We start from the raw sequence: 21,074 nt of genomic DNA on the forward strand, positions 1-21,074 counted from the left end.
ACCACCATTTTGTTGATGCTGTTTATTGACAGAGACAATTGCATTTTTAGTAAATTTTTTGTTCAGCCGTGCATAAAAGATAAAGTATGGCATAACATGGTGTTTTTATTAGGTTTCCCTATTCTGTGGAACCTGTTTTGAGCGGTCATAATTCTATTCATTAAAGATACGAATACTGATTAACCCCCCCTCCCCCCCACCCCGCAACCTACCTCTCACACCTACAGTCGAAATGCTCAGTGCCGCCTGAATGTTTATGGCGGCGATTGACCCGACCAGTAGGCTATTGTTAAATACCGGAGCATAAACTGTCCAAAATGACTGTGCTCTGAAAAATGATTCAAAGTTTTAATCGCGTGGTGTCGTTTCCTTTATGGAACAAATTAGCTAAAAATGGGAAAAGTGCTTGGAATTCATGCCGAACTTGTTGCACGTGGTTAGCTTTCCACCAACAATTCGAATCCCAGCTATTTAATTCAAGCAGTACAACATGGGTTGATGTTGGGACAACATTTACTTCACGAATCAGAAAAAGAATGCTTCATACGTTACCTGGTGATTTTGGTGAACAGTTACCTAGCTTAAAGCAGATCGAGCATTTTCTCACTAGTCGTAAACTCGTGTTTGAACACGGCCATACATCACTGATAGGAAGTTGTCCACTTTGTGCCAGCAAAGCCCGGAACAAAAAGGAGAAGGGTACTGCACGAACACTTTATATTAACAAGACTACTGGAAGTCATTTTTGTAAAAACTGTGAATTATCGGGAACCTGGAGTCAATTTAAGGTAAATATTTAGGCAGTGAGAATAGAAGACTCTACTGTTTACAAAATAACTGAGATACGACGACCGCCCTGATTGGTTCACAAACGTATCGTGTATTGCACCGTTAAACCCACAGAAGATTGAAATAATCTGTGTTTTGTTAATTTATTTTATAAAAGCAATAGGTCGCACTTTCTATCGGTTTCTACCGGCGTAACAACCCATTCTGGGGGAGCACAAGAAAAGTTTGTAGATTAGGGTGTCCCGAAAACATTGACCCCCAGTCCATGGACCCCCTACGGACCTGGTCCAGGGAACCCTGTACGGACCGGTCCACGAACCCTCTATGGACCCCCCTTTACGGACTCCCCATAAAAAGACAATACTAACAATGACAACTTATAGAGATTTGACTTTCCATTGCTTTTTTGTTCGCGGTGGCAAAATTTTAGCGGTAATATTCCACGGTAATATTCCAAATATTACCGTGGCACTGAAAGGAGGAAAAAGGCCAACTAAAAAGTGAAAAAAAAAAAAAAAAAAAAAAAGAAAGGAAAAGACCGATAACTTAGCTAACTTTTGCATATATATATCCTTCTGCGTTCACTGCCACTGATTGCCTCCACCATTAATTATTTTTGTTTGGCTCAATCCCCTGCATGTTCATTGACTCGACCCAGGCTTCACAAAATAATGCCCCTTCGACAAAAAACTGATAAACTGAACTGAAATAAATCTGATTAAGTCTAAAATCCTGATGATCAGCTTCCAATTATGTGTACTTTGAAAGTTCATTTGATATAACAAATTCAACTCACCTCGTCACTTGACATAATTTCGTAGACGAAATTGCTGCTAAAGAAAGCAACATATATTTGTAAACTGTTTTAGATGTAGATGTCACAGAAAAACAAAAGAACAAAGGTCAATGAATTCCAAAGCTCACCAGTCATCCATGGTTGCACGAGAGAGAAGAGAAGAAATTATATTGTGGAAGACTGGGACGAGTCAATGAACACACGGGGGAATGAGCTGAACAAAATGGCGGAGGCAATTAGTGGTGGCGGATACAGAAGGATATATATGTATATATACACAAGTTAGCTAAGTTATTGGTCTTTTCCTTTCTTTCTTTTTTTTTTTTTACTTTTTAGTCGGCTTTTTCTTCCTTTCATTGCCATGGTAATATTTGTCTTTTCATGGGGGTCCGTAAAGGGGAGGTCCATAGAGGGTCCGTGGACCGGTCCATACAGGGGTCCGTGGACCAGGTCCATAGGGGGTCCATGGACTGGGGGTCAGTGTTTTCGGGACACCCTGTAGGTCCCACTCTCCTCCACCTTAGATAATCTGTTCTGCACTGATGCCTTAAAAATTTATTTATTTATCTTTGGTTGCTCAAAAGTGTTTGTTTCTGCAGTTCAAATCGTATGATCATTATTTTTAGAAATTGTGATTCAAAGGAATGCACACTAGTAGTACAAATTGTTTCCTCCATATATCAAGTGATACATTTAGTTACATGAACCTGGCCCATCCTCTCACAAAGTTAGTGATTATAGACTAATCAGTTGAACAAATGAGTTTAGGAATCTATTTCCAAGAATAATCAATAATGGCAATGATTGAGAGGACTGAGCCATTGTTTCTTGACAAAACATGGTGAATTGAGAGTCAAGGAATACTGGGTGAGATCCCCCATCTGTTTAACATGGTTATGAACCATCTTGCAGACACTGGCAGTATTTATAGCTGAAAGATTTGTGATCTGAGTTTCAGTTTACTGTATTGGACCGTATATGTGACATTGCTTTTGTTCTCAGCTTGAAGGAATCGAAACAAAAATTATAAGGTTGAAAATAGAAATAACAGGCTCTAATTGGCCAGTTGTTAATTAACCCTTTACCCTTTACACCCTAGCATCAGTATGCATATTCTCCATACTATTCTCATTTCTAAGATGCTGACAAGGAGAATTTTTTTGGATGTTTAGCAACTGAATAGCTTCTTCAGTAAAATATCATTTCCTTAATTCTTGTGATTTTATTGTTAGATTCATGGCTGGGGCAAAATGGTGAGGAGAAATTAGATGCTAGTCATTCTTACAGATTCACAGCCATCAAAACCTGATGAAATCAATTTAAATTGTTGTTTTAATTAGTAATGGGTTGATTGTGTGGTATAATGATCCAGGAGGGGATTTTAAAAGTCCCAAAAGGAGCACTCTTAGTGGTACGCCCATAAATTTGACTCTCTATTTCAGCAAGTGACTTAAGATGATGATCACAGGTTTCCAGAACAATATACAATGATTACACCTTGTTTTTTTTTCTTTTTTTTTTTTTAATGTAGAAGATACATGAAGGAAATATTTCACAAGAGGCAAGAAAATTCTCTTCAAATAGTGATCATCTTGAAAGCAATTCAGATTTAGCCAGAAAAGTATGGGAAAAGTCAACTTCACTGGCTGAGTGTGATCATCATACCTGGGAAAAGTTTATTAATCATTTCTCAGTCAAGGTGAGGAGAGTTTTGCTTTCCAGTATTTCTAAATAAGATAATATAAACAGTACATTTCAACATTATTTCTTACTTGGCCCTAATCTTGGATAACAATTCGGCAAACTCTGTGGAAGTCATGGACATTGGAGTCAAGTGAGAATTTTTTAGTCATGTGAGTGTTATAGGCTCAGGTTGGAGAGAACTGCTTTGCAGTGATGTTATAAGCTGTTACTAGACTCCAGTAGCATTTACCCCCTCCTCTATAAGCTTTTTTGAACAGGGACTTGTGACAGCTGGGTTGCAAACCGAATTCAACAACTGGGAGCTCCACACAAGCAACTTTAACACAAAAAACAAAGCAAATAGAAGGACACAACTTCACTGACACAATGAAACCGATCTATCCCGACCCACTTTTACAGTGTATCACCTAAGTATTACATACAGCCAATAATATCACAGCAAAAGTAACCACTCAGTTTCCAAGAACCAAACCTGTAACACTTGACTGACCAACAGTTCTTGATTGTAAATTTCATATGAACTGTTTACCTGCAAGGATCATTATTTACTTATGCAACTCTCTACTAGACTCAGAGGATTATTCAGGCATAGGTTTTTTGAGATTTCAGTTATCGCCTAGTACTCACAAAAGCCTTTTTTCAGGACTGCTTCCACCTGCACTGTGAGACAACATGATCAACCAGCTCTTACTCTTGGGTTCAGTTGACTAATACTGCATTTTTGTGTTGGTCAAAAGATTGCTTAAACGGGATAGGGTCTCATTTGGTTTTCTCAGTAAGAATAAGCTTGCTAATGTTCATGAAAAATGTTTTTTTTTCTTTGTCTTTGAATAACCAATAATATTCTGCTGAGTTCACTCTGTATCCTGCTTTTATAGGAATTGAGAAGGGATGTATTAGAGAAATTTCAAGTCAGATTTGTCGAACATGAGGTGAATATGATTAATAATTACTTTTAATAAAGTGACAATTATATTTGAAATGAATCAAGATTTTAATAATTATGTTTCACCCAAGGTTGTTTTCTGCTAGTTCCTCCAGAGTTATTGGTAAATTTTAGCTTGTAAATTTTTGGTTTATAAATTTGCATTACTTCTGATTATGCCCAGAAATTATAACACTGCAATAGTAGAGTCAATTTAAGTACCAAATTCTATATGATTTTATTCTTATGTAGTTCAAGGAGCAAAATGGGAAGACAAGAAATTATGACTGTGTACTATTCCCATGGTTTGATATCAGCAAAGAAACTGTTAAGGGCATTAAGCTGGTGAAGCTTGGGTCTGACTCATCTGACTCAAGCATTGCTATTGAACCAAGGTAAGAATATGAAATTTACTGGTATGTTGATCACATTAGGCTTAAGTTTGTAGCAGCTTGTATCTGTTTCCACTGGGAAGCTGTAAATGCTGACTGCATGTTACAATTTGAGGCGACGCCAACTAACTCCAATTTCTCTACACGAGCATATCACATGGATCTTTATGTAATTATGGGAGGTACTGTGAAAGTAGAATGTTTCACACAAGAGCATAATACTTTGGCCCAAGCTTTAAAAGACTTATCAATCATATAAGAAAGCTTGAATTTAAATTTGGTTAATATTTATTTGATTTAATTTATTTGTAATGTACATATACAATTAGCTTACATGTACATTGACTAACATACAAGTATAAGCTAGATGCATTTTTTTAAATTTGTTATTGAGTATTGTTCATTTGGCATTTTGATTTTCAGGCAAGGGTTTTTGGGACTATTTGGTTGGAATACAGTAGATTCTGAAGCAAAGGAGGTTAGTTGCCTGTTTGTGTATCTAGTGAAAGTCAAACATTTACCAGGAGCCAAATGTACTTGTAGATCAATGTGAAAGCAGTTCAGTTAATAAGTAATAATAATAATAATGGTTTATTAATAGAGCCACCGGGTGGCTCTTCCTTGTTGAAGCATATCAATTACAATTAGTAATAAATCAAACTAGGTAATTTTCAAGTTACCCAATATACAATTAAAAGTAGAAGAAGGATTAACAGAATTGAGATTACAGTAAAACTAATTAACCACTCTGTACTCTGGTATATAAAAAAATTCTTTGAAAGTTTTAAAAAGGTTCAGTTGATATGATCTGTAGTTTGGTATCAATTGATATCTACTCCAGGCTCAGACTGTTGTGGTCAATGGAAATTATGCTTCACTTGGTCAATTTTAGGTTGTTTTGACATCCAATGAGTTTGATGCTATTGCTGTGAGTCAATCAACTTCATATCTGGCCATTTCCCTTCCAATGGGAACAAACTCACTTCCTCTTGAGGTTTGTACTGCATGATATACATATCAGTTCAAGATTGCATCTCCATACATTGTAGGTGTTAATCATCATCTGTATTTCTTTGGTTCCACAGTTTTGAAATCGTTCCCTGTCTGTTCCTCGGTTCGTCTTTGTCTTTAACGTTGGTTAGTAACTGACGTAGTGTAGTGATGGGTTTGTGGGCGACGCGGATATTGAAGGGTAGTAAGATGCGCGAGATGTTTTCAGACATGCCTTTTATGTACGGTATGGTTGCTGTAGTCGTAGGGGTTGCGGTGTCGTTTGTTTCGGTAGTGGTAGTGGGTCGGTGAGTGTTTCGTCGGATGAAGTCGTTGTTGTAGTTGTTCTTCGTAAAAACACGGTGAAGGTATTTGTTCTCGTCGGATAAGCTGTCTGTCGAGTCGCATACTAGTTGTGCGCGTCGTGTTAGAGTTCTGATAGTTGTGGCTTTGTGTGATGTGGGGTTGTAGGATGACTCGTCTAGTAATCTGTCGGTGTGTGTCGGTTTCCTGTAAACTGTCGTCCGTAATGAGTTGTCGTTGTTGCTTACCAGGCAGTCTAGAAAAGGAAGTTTGCCAAAGATTGCCTTTGCCTTAGACAAAGACGAACCGAGGAACAGACAGGGAACGATTTATAAGATCAATTGTTCCGACTGCCAAGCCTCCTACATCGGTGAGACTGGCAGAAACCTCGCAACAAGACTGACTGAACACAGACGGGCGACGAGGAAAGGTGATGTCAGCAATCACATTGCTGAACACCTTCGACTTACCAACCACAACATTGACTGGGACTCTGCGCAATGCCTAACCTACAGCACTGACTATTTTCAACGACTGACTCTGGAAAGCTGGTTTACTAACTTAGAACAGACTCCCCTAAACAGATGTCAACAACTACCCGCTCCATACAAACGACTCATTCACGACATAAACATCACAAACGACTGAAAAAGAACGACCTAACTTTACCGACAGATCGAAACAGACCAATCACGACCGACTTACGTCACTTGAGTCTTACACCCAATAACATCACGGCAAAACCAACCGATCATTTCACACGAACTGGAATAAGAACATTCTACTGACAACAATCATTCACTTGACTCTGATGATGACTTCCGCACAGGTTGTCGAAACGTCAGTCACTACCACCGACAACACTCCTTCTCAGGACTACACTCACCCGGACGATCAGACTGCACCTTCGCATGTACATTTGTTTGTTGCTGATGTGAGTATTTGTGTCTTCAGGTTCTTCCACAACTTGAACAATTTGAGAAGATTATTCTTTGGTTTGGAAATGATGTTTTCTCTCGGCATGCAGCCAATCAGTTTTCAAAGAAGTTAAACTTGAAGAGGTGTTTCCTTGTCAGGTATGATTTCTTGTGTTTTTGAGATTTGTGACAACCTTGTGAAAATGACTTTTTGTCGATCTTCAGGGCAGTAGTTGAGAATGAACTAAGAATAAAATTGAATATTTGAAATAGTATTTTAAAATTGTAAGACTTCAAACCTGTAGTTACTTTGCACCTTCCATGAGAACTGCACAGCTTGACTGTCTCAGCTATGTGTAAACTTGTTATAACAGAGCTCCCTGCTTAAGCAAATGAATAAAGGCTGATAGTTTCGAAAGAAACTGTTTGGGGCTGCGTCGGTGGGAGTAACGAAATAATTTGGATATATCAACAAAGTTGAAATGGTAAATTAGCCACCGTAATGGTTACAAAAGCTGACGTTTCCATTCGCTCCGACGAAGGGCTAACGCTCGAAACGTCAGCTTTTGTAATCATTACGGTGGCTAATTTACCATTTCAACTTTGTTGATATATCCAAATTATTCCCTGCTTAAGCAGCCTATTTTATCAGGTTCCATTAAGATGTTTATATGTAGGAGGTGCAACTGGAAGTGATAGCGATTTACTGGTACTTTATCAAACAAATTGAGCTGAGTTTTTTCATTTCCTTGCAGACCCAGTGATGACAAAACTCCAGCAAATGCCTTAGACGCTTTAAATTTGGTACGTTGAGTCTTCTCAGTTGAGGCAGATTTTATCTGGGCATCGTATATTTGTCACATATGTTTGTATATAATGTCCAGTACTTAATCTCATTGCCATTTTTCCTGGGGGAATGTATTACGTAAATAAATCTTAACATCTTTTCATCCTTGGTAAAGGAATTGTTACTTGAGTAGTTCCTATCCTTAACAATAACAATCCATAACAATAATTACCCTAACAATAGCTCTCAGCTTCAAATTTGTCAAATGAATTTTATTATCATAGAACAAATTACATTACTTAGGGGAGAAGCCTATTGGATGACACAATTATTCACGCTCATTCGCATGGCCTTGATAAACGACGTGAATTTCGCTTTAACTACAACAAGTAATTAGACCATTTCACACGTTCTTGCTTGGTAAAGCTTGTTACTTGTTTAGTTCCTGCCCTTATTAATTTGGTGTAAATAGTTTCAATTGTTGTGTGGTTGCTCTTGGGTTCAGGGGTTCCGTTTGGGGGGTTACGTTATTTTTGAGCCGTTACATAACTTTTGTCACATCCCTCCGTCACCCTTTTTCTCTCACAGGTGATATTTTGTTTGTATTGAAATATTTTTTTGCATATGCTAATTAGAAAAGGCGGTACCTTTTAGTAATTAGTTTTTAGTTTTTATTTGTACTTTTTAAAAAAATCTATCTGAAGAAGGCTGAACAGCCGAAAAATCATTAAATCTACAGTGCGACCAGTTAAAAGTTTATCCCACTGTTCTTTCTTGGCATTTATATGTAAATTCACGTGGTGGTATCGTATCCTTCGGATCCTTCTGCTGGGAGTTCACTGTTTGCGTAAACCTTTTTATCTTGTTCTGTAAATATCTATTTATTACTTTACCTAGAAGGTGCTTCAAATCGCACTAACCAAGTAAGCTGTTTTTTTTTTTTGTTTGATAGCCAAGAGTCATTATATCCTTTAACCTTGGAGTTTATTAATCTTGGTTTTCCTTTTCAGGGTTATGATCTCACATCATTAATTTCTGCTGCTCAACCAATTAGCCACGAAAAAATTACTACTTTCCACCAGGTCTGTCTTGGGTAGTTATCATTTTACCAAATATTCTTCCGATGGCACTCATCCTGTTTTAGATTTTAAAGCAAGGCTGTAGTAGTACAGTACTGTCGTACCTGCTATTATTAAGTACGTATTTTATGTAGTTTATATGTTTTTTTCGATCTTTTCGGTCATGTTTTTTTCCATCATAGATGCCCTGCATATGGGCTCTTTAATTTCTGTTTTTAGTTGAGAAGTGAAGTTTTTGATCAGTTTGTTAATGCTGAACAAGTGGCCGGAGTGAAGGTTTGTACCTGTTCTTCAATTTTTAGTTGCAGTCGGTAGTTCTCTTGAAAATTTGAAAAGTAGATGATAGGGGAATATTTCATTTGCTTTCTTTATAGTGGAAGAGATTTCCAAAATTAAACAACATTCTGAAAGGTCTAAGGCGTGGAGAAGTGACAGTGTTTACTGGACCCACTGGAGCAGGAAAAACAACTTTATTGAGTGAAATGTCGCTGGATCTCTGTATGCAGGGGGTGAGTTACATAACAAACAATACTCTAAAAATTCAAGTTGGCACTGGCCAACTAAATAAACATTTGAAGGTAATTCTTTGCGGGAAATATTAACGTAATATTCAAACTTCAAGACAACTAAAACTGTAAGATACGAACGCAACAGCCGGTCAACAAGAGATACGAGTTATTGACCAAGCGTGGGGTCAGGATGGCTGAATGTTAGCCGGGTTCTTTTTCCGTTTTCCGCCAGACACAAACGTAACAATCACACAGCAAAGAAAATCAAAAGTGCGCAAGATTTTAACGTAACAATCGAACAGAGGAAAACTAAAGGAGTGCGAGATTTTAATAATAATAATAATAGTTTAATATTTGTAGTGCGCAAATTCCATTTACATATGATCAAATGAGCATAACAGTTATAGACCGTTATAGAATATAAAAATTACATCAGATAATAAATTACAGTAAGACCCTTATCAAATTTACAAAACTAATAAAAACCATATCTAAATTGTAAAAACTATTAAACCATAAAAAGAAAAAAAAAAGTCTTTTTATAGGATTACACAATTACTGGTAAACCAGTAGTTTCCATTGTGGTCCTTGCAAACAAACGAAACAAATGGTCTAAATTGAACATAACATCATCCACAATTCAATGCACAATTCAACACCATACACAATTCAATCCTAATTAAAGGCTAAATTAAAAAGGTGAATCTTTAGTGAAATTTTAAATTTACTAAATCAGTCTCGTTACGCACTTTATAAGGAAGACTGTTCCAAAGTTTTGGTGCTACACACATATAAGTACAATCACCTAATGTTTTCTTTGTTATGGCATTTGGTGCTTGCAGCATGAGACCCTTATTACTAGATCTTAAGTTGTATGGTCCATTCTGCTGCAACTTAACAAGATATTGTAAATAGATTGGACCATGTCCATTAATTGCTTTGAAACGAAACAATCGAACAACAAGGAACACCAAAGGAGCGCGAGATTCTAAAGAAACAATCGAACAACTAGAAAAACTAAAGGAGCGCGAGATTCTAACGAAACTATTGAACGAGGAAAACTAAAAGAGCGCGAGATTCTAACGTAACAATCGAACAACAAGAAAAACTAAAGGAGCGCGAGATTCTAACAAAACAGTCAAACAACACGGAAAACTAAAGGAGCGCGAGATTCTAACGTAACAATCAAACAACAAGGAAAACTAAAGAAGCGCGAGATTCTAACAACACAATCAAACAACAAGGAAAACTATAAGAGCACGAGATTCTAACGTAACAATCGAACAACAAGAAAAACTAAAGGAGCGAGATGTTCTAACAAAACAATCAAACAACAAGAAAAACTATAGGAGCGCGAGATTCTAACAACAATCGAACAACAAGAAAAACTAAAGGAGCGCGAGATTCTAGCAAGACAGTCAAACAACAAGGAAAACTAAAAGAGCGCGAGATTCTAACGCAACTATCGAAACACAAGGAAAACTCAAAGAACGCGAGATTCTCATGAAACAATCAAACAAGAAAAACTAAAGGAGCGCGAGATTCTAACGAAACAATCGGACAATATGGAAAATTAAAATAGTGCGGGATTCTAACAAAACAATCAAACAATAAGGAATGCTAAGAGAGGACGAGATTCTAATGAAACAATCGGGCAACAAGGAAAACTAAAGGAGCGCGAGATTCTAACGAAAGAATCGGTAAAAAAGGAAAACCTAGGGTATGCAAGATAAAAATGCGCGAGATACCAGCGAAACAATAGAACAACAAGGGAAACCAGTGATGCATGAGAAACTAACGTGACAATAGGCCATTTTACAGTTGTGTACTTAGTTGCCAAACCTTTGATTCAGAGTGAGGCTGAAGGTGACCTTTTTGTGATAGAGACCTGTATCTACTTAGCATGATAACAAAGTGATTTACGGTTATGATGAATATATGAAGTTCATATATTTTGAACTGCGGTTATAGATACGTATGATGCACGATCCCCGCAGTAGAGAGCGCTATTTATGCAATAGCGAAAATCAGACCTGAAAAAAATCAGGCCTGTACGGGATTCGAACCACTGACCTCTGCGATACTAGTGCAGCGCTCTACCAATTGAGCTAACAAGCCAACTAGGAGCAGGCCGTTAAATTGATTCGTAATAAACCCATGATTCTAAATCAGATATGATAAATATATGAAGTTCATATATTTTGAACTGCGGTTATAGATACGTATGATGCACGATCCTCGCAGTAGAGAGCGCTATTTATGCAATAGCGAAAATCGTATATTCATCAACCGTTGCGCAGGGCTAGTAGCCATTCCCATTGTTGGGGTGTTACGCCAATCCAACAAAGCTTGGAATTCAGAGACACCCGATTGTTTGCATTTCTCAAAAGACGTTTCACAGTCTTTACAGCATTTTCGGCTTTGCCATTTGATCGAGGATATCTCGGCGAGGTGGTGATGTAATTGAAAAACCAGCTCTCCGAAAAATGCTTTGAACTCTTTGGACGCAAACTGCGGATCATTGTCAGTAACAATAATCTCCGGTATGCCAGAACGTACGAAAATGGCCTTGAACTCGCGAACCACGGCTTGTGTTGTGATAGCACGCAAACGGGAAACCTCGATGAAATTGCTGAAGTAATCGGACACAACTAGAAGGGTGCGTCCATTGGACTCACACAAATCAGCAGCCACTTTAGCCCAGGGTCGGGAAATTACTTCATGTTGAAGGAGTGGTTCCTTAGTCTGAGACGTACGATAAGCCAGACACACGTCACACTTTGAGACATAATCTTTGACATCTGAAGCAATTCTCGGCCAGAACAGGCACTCTCGAACTCTTCTTAAACACCCTTCTGTTCCTATGTGTGTAGAGTGTGCAACAGACATCAGTTCCTTGCGCATACAAGTAGGAACAACCAGACGAGGACCCTTGAAGATCAGTACATTTTGTACCACTAACTCGTCACGCAAGTCAAAGTAGGGTCGCAAACACTCAGAAACATCTGACTTTCTCTATGTCCAGCCATTTTGAATGAAGCTGTTACAGCACTGGATCGTTAGCGGAAGCATGGGTAACCTGCTGCCAACGGGCGTCACTCGCAGGCAAGTTTGCTCTATGGTCGACTTCTTCCAACTCTCGGACAAAAACAGAGGCATTAACGTCAGGCAAATGGGCTCGGCTCAACGTATCAGCAATCAGCATCTTCTCTCCTTTTAGGTAAGTTACATTCAAAACGTACTTCTGCAACCTCAAAAGCATTCTCTGAAGACGCTTTGGCGCTACACACAGTTCTTTCCGGAAGATAGACTCGAGGGGCTTGTGGTCTGTTTGTACACGAACAGAATCACGGTCATAAATGTAAGCATCAAATTTCTCAGAGGCAAGGACGATCGCCAAAAGTTCTTTCTCAATCTGTGCGTAGTTGTCTTCCGTAGGGGTTAAGGCTCGTGAAGCATACGCCACAGGCTGCTCGCTTTGAAGTAACACAGCACCAAGACCATGTTGAGACGCATCACAGTGGATGGTAACCTTCTCTCGTAGGTTGTAATAACAGAGTATCGGTGACACCGACACAGCATCTTTGAGTTGCTCAAATGCTCTCTCTTGGGGCTCGTCATAGTGCCACTCCACGTCTCTACGGGTGAGGTCTCTGAGAGGCTTGGTAATATCTGATAATCGGGGCAGAAATTTGCTAAGGTACTGAACATTCCCAGGATACGCTGGACACCTGCAACATTATTCGGTCGGGGTATTTCACGTATGGCTCGAACTTTCGCTGAATCTGCTCGAAGACTTCACTGGTTGCCACATAACCGATAAACGGAACTTCTCTCATCCTGAGCTTCAACTTGTCGCTGTTCAAATGAATTCCACGCTCTTCACATCTCTGAAGGAACGCTAAAAGACTCTTGTCGTGATCCTTAGATGCTGCTTGAATCACCATAACCAACCACAACAAAGTCATCTGCTATGACTTCAACTCCATTCAGTCCTTCAATGGATTCGTGCATCTTGCGTTGAAAAATTTCAGGCGCAGATTTAATTCCAAAAAGTATCCTTTTCCAACGGTACCGACCAAACGGCGTATTAAAAGGTAGTTAGGAACGATGACTGCTTGTCAAGAGCAACATGCCAGAATCCACAGGCAACATCAAGGACAGTAAACACTTTGGCTCCGTGTAGCCTAGAAGCAACCTCTTCGACGGTAAGCAAGGGATAATTCTCTCGTTGTAGAGCCCGATTGAGATCCTTAGGGTTCAAGCAAATGCGTGAGGCATCAGTTGGCTTTGGTACAACAACCATTGAACTAATCCAAGTTGTGGGTGTCGTCACACGAGCTACAATTTCTCGCTTCTCCAAATCTCTTAAAGTCTCTCGTAGACGTTCTCGGATGGCAACCGGTACCCGGCGAGGAGGGTGTTGAACCGGCTTCACCGTTTCATCTAGCTCCATGTGATATTCTCCAGGAAGTTTACCAACTCCATCACTGAAAACGCGAGGGAATTTTTTGACCAACTGGTCAGCGGATAAAACAGGCTCGGTTGGCGCATCATGGGCATATTCGTCACCCTCAGAGGTCTGAGGCCGATTCAACTGACCATTGTCTAAGTACTTGATGATTTTCATTCCAAGACAAGCTTTCCTTCCAAGTATAGGCCTGACCCTTTTGCTGTCCACCAGATTACAGTCAAGAAAACTCTCAAACGAACTCTACCAAGGATAGGAATAGATGTCCCACCATACGAAATAATTGCAGTGCTTGTAGAATTTAGTATTCTCTGCATTTTATTTCAGTTCATTAGCGTTCCTTCGGGGATACGTTTTGTTTTTCTTTCCCGCGTTTGGTATAAGTTACATGTTGTTAATATTCGAGAGAACATCTTGTCTTAAGAGAACATCTGGTTTAGAGTTACCTTTTCGCGGCCTACAGCGCCAATACAATGTAACTTCCTAGTTATTATGTTCATCGCGTTCGCTTTAGCCGCCTTTCAGTTTTATATTTCTGCATTTTGTAAGCTTATATTTTTTGTTGGTTCTTCATTAGTTCAAACCTCTCCCTCCGATCGAGCGTTTGTAATCACTACTGTAAGCGGCCACGAAAAGACTCGCCCTTTGGCAGTAACAGTGCTTACTGGGGTCACGTTAAGCAAATTAAAGTCTCTTGTCGCTCTCTTATGCAAATGCAAAGGGACTACGTTACATTGTGCTCCAGTTTCCGGCGGAAAGCGAAGATAATTTCCTGACTCCAATTTTAATGTTACAAGCTGCGGATCATCAAGAGTCACCGCTGAAATCTCTTCCACTCCAAAAACTTCGTCTAAAGATCCATTCTCTGAAAATCCATCTGCCAAATAATGGACACGATTTGCTTCGCTGCGAGGGTTGAGGCACCGATCCAAAACACACGAAGTGGTTCGCGAAGTGGTTTTGCTTGTTACACTTTTTTCCAAATGCTGGACAGTTTTCACGCTTTGACACATCATGCATACGTCCGCAATAAACACATGCCTTCACTCGGGAGTCAGCGCCTCTAGGGAATCGACCACGCCTCTTTTTCCCTCCTTTCGGCTTTTTAGAAAAGGTATTTACATCACCCAGATCTGTATCCCCAGTGCTGGCACCTCCTACAACTTTCATTTGTTCAATCGTTGTCTCGTGCGCCCGACAAATTTCATCAGTTTTCTCCAGTGACAAATTCTTTTCGCGAAGCAATCTTTCACGTACCTTTGAATCCTGAATTCCGAAAACGAGCTTGTCCCGTAGAATTTGATCTGCCGTAATGGTTTCAAATTCGCATTGATCAGCTAATTGTCGCTAATGGTCGTACGATTCTCCCGCCTCTTGCCTTCTAGAGTAAAACCTGTATCTTTCAAAAGGAACATTCTTCAACGGCTGGCAATAAGCAGAAAAACTCTAACACCGGCTGCATTCTGTCACGGTTACCTTCGCCAAACGTAAACGTCGAGAAAACTTTCCTAGCTTCGGCTCCGATCACCGTCAGCAACGTCGCTATTTGTACGGTCTCGGTTTCCTGGTGCAATTTCATAGCTACCTAATAATTTCTCCATGCCGGCTCAAATTCCTTCCACTTTTCTGCCGCGTTAGAATCATGGATATGAAGCGGTGTTGGCGGTGGCAAAGCAAATAAGGCTCCACTTCTCGCGCTCGAAATATCCGAAGACGAACTTGAAGAGTGCTCAGCTTCTCCTCCTCCCGGCATTTCAGTAAAAATAGTTTACGTAGGTTGGGTATCCTGTCACCATGTAACCAGCGATATCACAACGGACAACTACACTGGATCAAGCAGAAACCAAACAACTGAATTTAATGCCAAGATCATCAACCTATATAAACAGTTATAATTATTCTATCAGAGAGGTGATAGGGGTATTTGGTAATCTACGATAATATGCACGATCATTCGTCACAGGAGAGCGATCAAAGAGGCAATGCTAGTGTTTTTTTATTACTTATCAAATGTTGTTTAAGTACTCAATCCTTGCATACCATTTGGCACATATTTATTCCTATGTAGTGAACTATCGCGCGTAGAAGTTATCCTCATTAATACCTGTAGCTTTATGATTAATCATCACTATCTATTTTTGTCTGGTTACCTTTAATCACGCTCGGGTGATTGAGTAATTTAGCATTTGTCCTTTTTGTTTTGATTGTTGTTTTCCAATACCCAGGTGAACACGCTTTGGGGAAGTTTTGAGATTCGTAATGTACGCCTTGCGAAAATGATGATGTGTCAGTATTCAGGGTAAGTTGAAAGGAAATGATTCATATATGAAATCGGGGTATAAAACGATCTAACCTTTCACGTCAATACTGAATATCATAACGATATTTAAATGTCGATAACAATTCTTTCTAGAAAATGTCAGAGGTGGGATAAAGCTATTTCATTAATCTATTTCAGTCGTTACATTTCGTTGGTTAAGTCTACCTCACACACTACACGGCCATGAGGCTACAAATAATTGAAATACGTACTTCTGAGGAAAGTAATGACTATTAATAGGATTTTCCGTACATTTATTTTGTACTCAGATTGAATTTAGAAAGAAACGTTGAGCAATTTCATTACTGGGCAGACAAGTTTGAGATGCTACCAATGTACTTCATGTGTTTTTACGGAGCTCAGAATATCAACACTGTCATCGAAGTAAGTCTTGTTTATTAAAAGTACTTCAGAGGTTAATCACTAGCAGTGTATTTTACTTTGAAAGTAATTATCACCAATATTTTCTGTCTTGTTAGACCATGAGTCATGCTGCTTATGTGTATGACATTGAACACGTCATCGTCGACAATCTACAGTTTATGACGTCATATCTGAGGTATTTTGGATGTAAATGTGTATGTCTATAGTATTAGAGTGGAAATGTACTCAACAGCCCTCCCCAATTTACAAGAAACCCACTAAAATTAACGCAAACAAATAAAACAAATAAATTGTGATGTTATAAAAACTCAACCGGTAGGAGGCAGACCAGTTGACGGTTTACAATTATGTTCCAGAGGTCGAGCCCGCCACAACTGAATCATGAATCTGAATGGCTGATCTTTCATTCGAGTGCCTTCATTATGACACACACACACACGCACGACTGTTCATTACACACAAAAGACGTACTCACCATTTTTTGTGGTTTTCTTGTTTGTTTAAATTCTCGATGATAAAATGCCGACAAATATCAAACCTGTAAGAATAAACCAAAATCAAGTAGCAACCTGTGGCTAAGGATGCTAGGAAGGAATTATCAAAGATTACCAAAATTAGGCTAAATTTTCAAGTTGATTAAACCATGAGGTGATCCTCAAACTGAAGCTACTAGTTTCAGTTTTAAAATGATGGATAGATTTACCATTGTACCAACACCTCATTGCGGTTCTCTGTCCTTTCCTTTCAGCCGCGGGGACGACCGATTTTCGGCTCAGAATCACGTAATCTCAGCACTGAGGAATTTTGCCAGCACCAGGAATGTACATGTTACTTTGGTCATCCATCCAAGAAAGGTTTGCTATACACTGACACGGTCCAAACATGTTCATGGGTACACCCGCATTCTCCTTGAATTTGGAAGATAGGACTGCTCCCCTTCAAAAACGAAGAAATAAACAAACAGAAGAAAAACAAGCAGTAACCTGATTGAAGTTCGAATGTCTTACGTACTCTGAAACGAAACAGTCGTAAATTGCATCGCCGTTTTTGAATTCGTAGCGGAATAAAAATGCATTCACAGTGATGGAGAGTTCTGATTGAAATTCCCTAACGAAAGGTAGAAGTGTTGAAGTATCACGAGTCTTCCCCGTGAGGTATTTTTTGTTACCACAAGTGCATCTTATTCTTTAAATGTTTTCCGAGATGTGCTCAGCAGAATTGAGGTAGATGCTCAACTTTGTCACAAGATTCCTTTTGCTTGTCTTTTGATAAACTACGACATTGATTCTTGCATTGTTGCTCGAAATGTAAATATCGCTTTAGGTTCTACTGAATGTTTAGAAATATGGTCATAAATTAGTAAAGTTTACACACATCCACTCTTTTGCTGTCAGGAGAATGATGATGTTGAATTGCAAACAGCGTCCATTTTCGGTACAGCGAAAGCCAGTCAAGAAGCTGACAATGTGGTCATTCTTCAGAGCAAGAAAGGAGCAGCCAACAAATATCTTCAGGTTGTTCAACTGTCTTAATTATCTTCGTGAAAATTATATGTCAGAGGAACCAAGAAAATGTTATGAATGTCAACGTGAATTTGTTTATATTCTTCAGTTGTTATTGTTGTTGTTTTATTATTATTGTTATTCCTAAAGGGCATATTGAACAAAGACAAGGATCTTCATAATAAGCGCTCCGTTTGGTCCTCGGTCAGCCATGTTACCACTCATGGCAGCTGGCCTTTGCCTGGTGTCATGACAACATTTTCGTTTGTAGAGCGGTGACACTTACGTGAGCAGCGGTAGTACTTATTTTGTTGAGAGTTCGTTTAAAGTAAACAAGGCTTCCTCCTGCCCAGTGTTATTACAGATATTCAGTTGTTAGGCTTAAGTTCACCAAGATAACACACGTTTCTGTTGTTAGCTTATTGTGGAATACGTTTAAATTCCTTTGCTCTATTCAATCTCATGGTCTTTCATGATGCTTTTCTCACTTTTAAGTTTTCTCATTGTTAAGTTTGTCTGTATATATCAGCCACCAACCTTTTCCCCAACCTCAAACCAGAAATAATTGAAAATAAAATCCTAATCGCAAGTCACTTCCTCTCAAACTACACATCGTAGTTTGGTTATGGGTGTACAGTGAAATATGATACTTAACTAGAGACTCGCTGTTTTATTGTATACATGCTTTGTCTTGATGTTTCTCTCTTTCTCTTTTTCTAAAGGTTACGAAAAATCGCTTTGATGGTGTACTGGGCCGCGTTCCTTTGGACTTTGTCAGAGAATCTCTATCAATGTCGGGATTTGGTAAAACACAGTCATCAACGAACACCACTGACAGAAACAGAAGGCTTCCCGAAAAGCTGAACGCAACTAGAGTAGCGGCAGACGTAAATATTGTGAAGTTTTCAGCCCCAAGAATTGTTGGAGCACAGAAATCAATACAACGAAATGGAGTGTCACCAAGGACGGTTTCTTCAGCGATTGCTGATGAGAACAACCTCGTAGTAGCGTCGGATGAAGTTACAAGAAATGCGAAGTACAAAAGAAAGATGAACGATGAATCAAATCATAATGATAAAGTTATGGAAATTGAAAAAACTTCTGATGTAATTTCGGAAGAAAAAAAGGAAACTGTACAAAAGGCAGTCAAAAAGATTCTAAGTGGCACCCGCCTGTACACTAAAGCTGTCAATAGTCCACGGAACAATACTGGTGTGGGTAAATCTACATGGACGCGATTTTTAACTCAACCACGTAACTAATTGTTGTAGAAGAAAACCCTGCGGACTTCTCGAGAATTCGAAGGATCATCTTTGTAGGCTAGTATGGGAAAATGTGAAAACAGAATGGTTTAGATAAAAAAAAAATTTGCTGTGCGAACTTTATGACGTGCCAATATAGCTATTTTCAATCCAGTCTAGCAAGCAATCCGAAATCTGCATAATAGTCAAACCCACATGCTCGGAAAAGCGCTAGACGACCGCTGAGTAGTTTGGAGAGATCTAAGGCTGAGGTTGACCTAAAAAAATAGTAAGTAAAGCGGTTGATCACTCAATTTACATTTTATGTGGTTTTGATGCAGTGAATGTGTGTTCAATATCACGTCGTACAGATAACTTCTCTTTCACAAAGTTAGTAGTCATCTAACATGAAGACAAAATATTAGTTATGGTTGCATAACTTAATAGACCACTTTCATAAATGGTTGCCGGATTAATATTCTTTTGTTTAAATTTAAATTAGCCCTACTGGCCTCGTTCTCCAGTACAAAATTCAAAAGAATACAGTATCTCAAGCGAGGCCAGTAGGGCTAATTTAAATTTAAACAAAAGAATATTGATCCGGCAGCCATTTATGAAAGTGGTCTATTAAGTTATGCAACCATAACTACGAACGCTTTTTATTCCACTAATTTACTCTTGTTTTTCTCGTTGCCATGTTCCCACCAATAACGTAGCTCCATTTTTTGCCTTTAAAAGCACACACAACCCACAACTCCTCTATTCGCTCCGACAAAGGGCTAACGCTCGAAACGTCCGCTTTTGTAATCGTTACGGTGGCCAATTTACCATTTCAACTTTGTTGATTTATCCAAATTATTTCGTTACTCCCTCCGACGCAGCCCCAAACAGTTAGTTTCTTTCGAAACTATCAGCCTTTATTCATTTATGAAAGTGGTCTATGGATGTGTAACTCCAGATGTGAAGTTGAACCAATGGTACCGCCCGAAAGAACTTTTAATCAGTCGAGTTTCGAACTAAATTCCTGGGTTAACAAACGAAAAAAACACCTGGAACACCTGAATTTTAACCTTGTTATCTTTAATTTACTTTTTTAAAAGACAGTTGAGTATTTTTTAATATTTCTATGGAAACAAATTAGCAGGAAGCGTACAAGATCAAGATTTCAGTTCCATCAACGACCACTTTCACGATAGAAACCTCAGATCATTCAGTTGTAAATTAATAAACCATGGAACCACAAAAAACTGAGCCAGTTGAGAAATGTCAGCGTTGCAAGATTTATTCAGGGAAAATCCTAGGAACACATGATTAGTTACTTTGCCAAGCATGAGACTACCTGTTTAGTTCTTCCTTCGAAACCTTTTGTCAAGGATATGATAGAGCATGTTGATATCTTCAAATCCAGGACCTGAATCTAACCAAGACTGAATAATCTCAAGGTTGGTAGGATCCAATCATCATTCGTCTCGGTCTCCACAACTTTATAACGCAAGATAATTCAAGAAATGAATTGTTATCATTGCGGCGTTTTTCGTCGGCTCGTTTGCCTTTTCATCTGGTTTCGGTATTAAAGGATTTTCGTTTGTTTCGAACAAGAGGATGTAGAGCAGGAATATGGGCGAAGTCACGAACGAGGCAAAATGGCATAAGGACGGTTATTTCAAATCGATCTGATCGATTTTCGAAATTTGCATCTGCTAAGTCGTGACAATCTTGTGAAGGTACCGATCTGACAAGCTGCTAACACCCACGATACTTCTCATGCGACCAGCGTCTGCTTGCTCAATTCCAGATCAGTAAAGAACAAATCTAGCTCACTGAAAGACTGTTGTTGACAAGGATATTGATCTTCTTGCCTTGACGGAGACGTGGCTCAAACCTGGGTATACTGATTGCGTCGAAATTGTCCCACTGGTTATGATTTTATTCACATCCCACAGGAATCGAGAGGTGGTGGTGTTG

General features: G+C 39.0%; 1 protein-coding gene and 1 pseudogene across 3 annotated transcripts; one reads left to right on the forward strand and one right to left on the reverse strand.

Annotated features, from left to right (window-relative positions):
* The first annotated feature begins 210 nt into the window (after positions 1–210).
* On the forward strand, positions 211–19,449 carry LOC111321923 (twinkle mtDNA helicase). Of its 3 annotated transcripts, XM_022924933.2 has the most exons (18): positions 211–788; positions 3,117–3,284; positions 4,168–4,221; positions 4,467–4,609; positions 5,030–5,084; positions 5,499–5,600; positions 6,854–6,975; positions 7,572–7,620; positions 8,614–8,685; positions 8,902–8,958; positions 9,057–9,191; positions 15,888–15,961; positions 16,252–16,366; positions 16,462–16,541; positions 17,115–17,220; positions 17,761–17,880; positions 18,019–18,164; positions 18,591–18,730. In XM_022924933.2, exons 1-17 carry the CDS (start codon positions 336–338, stop codon positions 18,145–18,147), a joined length of 2,034 nt encoding a protein of 677 aa, XP_022780668.2. In that variant the 5' UTR covers positions 211–335; the 3' UTR covers positions 18,148–18,164; positions 18,591–18,730. The 3 variants fall into 3 exon arrangements, with proteins under 3 accessions (XP_022780668.2, XP_022780666.2, XP_022780667.2); XM_022924931.2 differs by lacking the exon at positions 18,019–18,164 and having other exon boundaries at positions 18,591–19,449; XM_022924932.2 differs by having other exon boundaries at positions 18,019–18,734.
* LOC148722098 (uncharacterized) lies at positions 13,282–16,891 on the reverse strand (annotated as a pseudogene).
* Positions 19,450–21,074: the final 1,625 nt, after the last annotated feature.

The sequence above is a fragment of the Stylophora pistillata genome, chromosome 10 (assembly GCF_964205215.1).
Source record: "Stylophora pistillata chromosome 10, jaStyPist1.2, whole genome shotgun sequence".
Classification (NCBI taxonomy): domain Eukaryota; kingdom Metazoa; phylum Cnidaria; class Anthozoa; order Scleractinia; family Pocilloporidae; genus Stylophora; species Stylophora pistillata.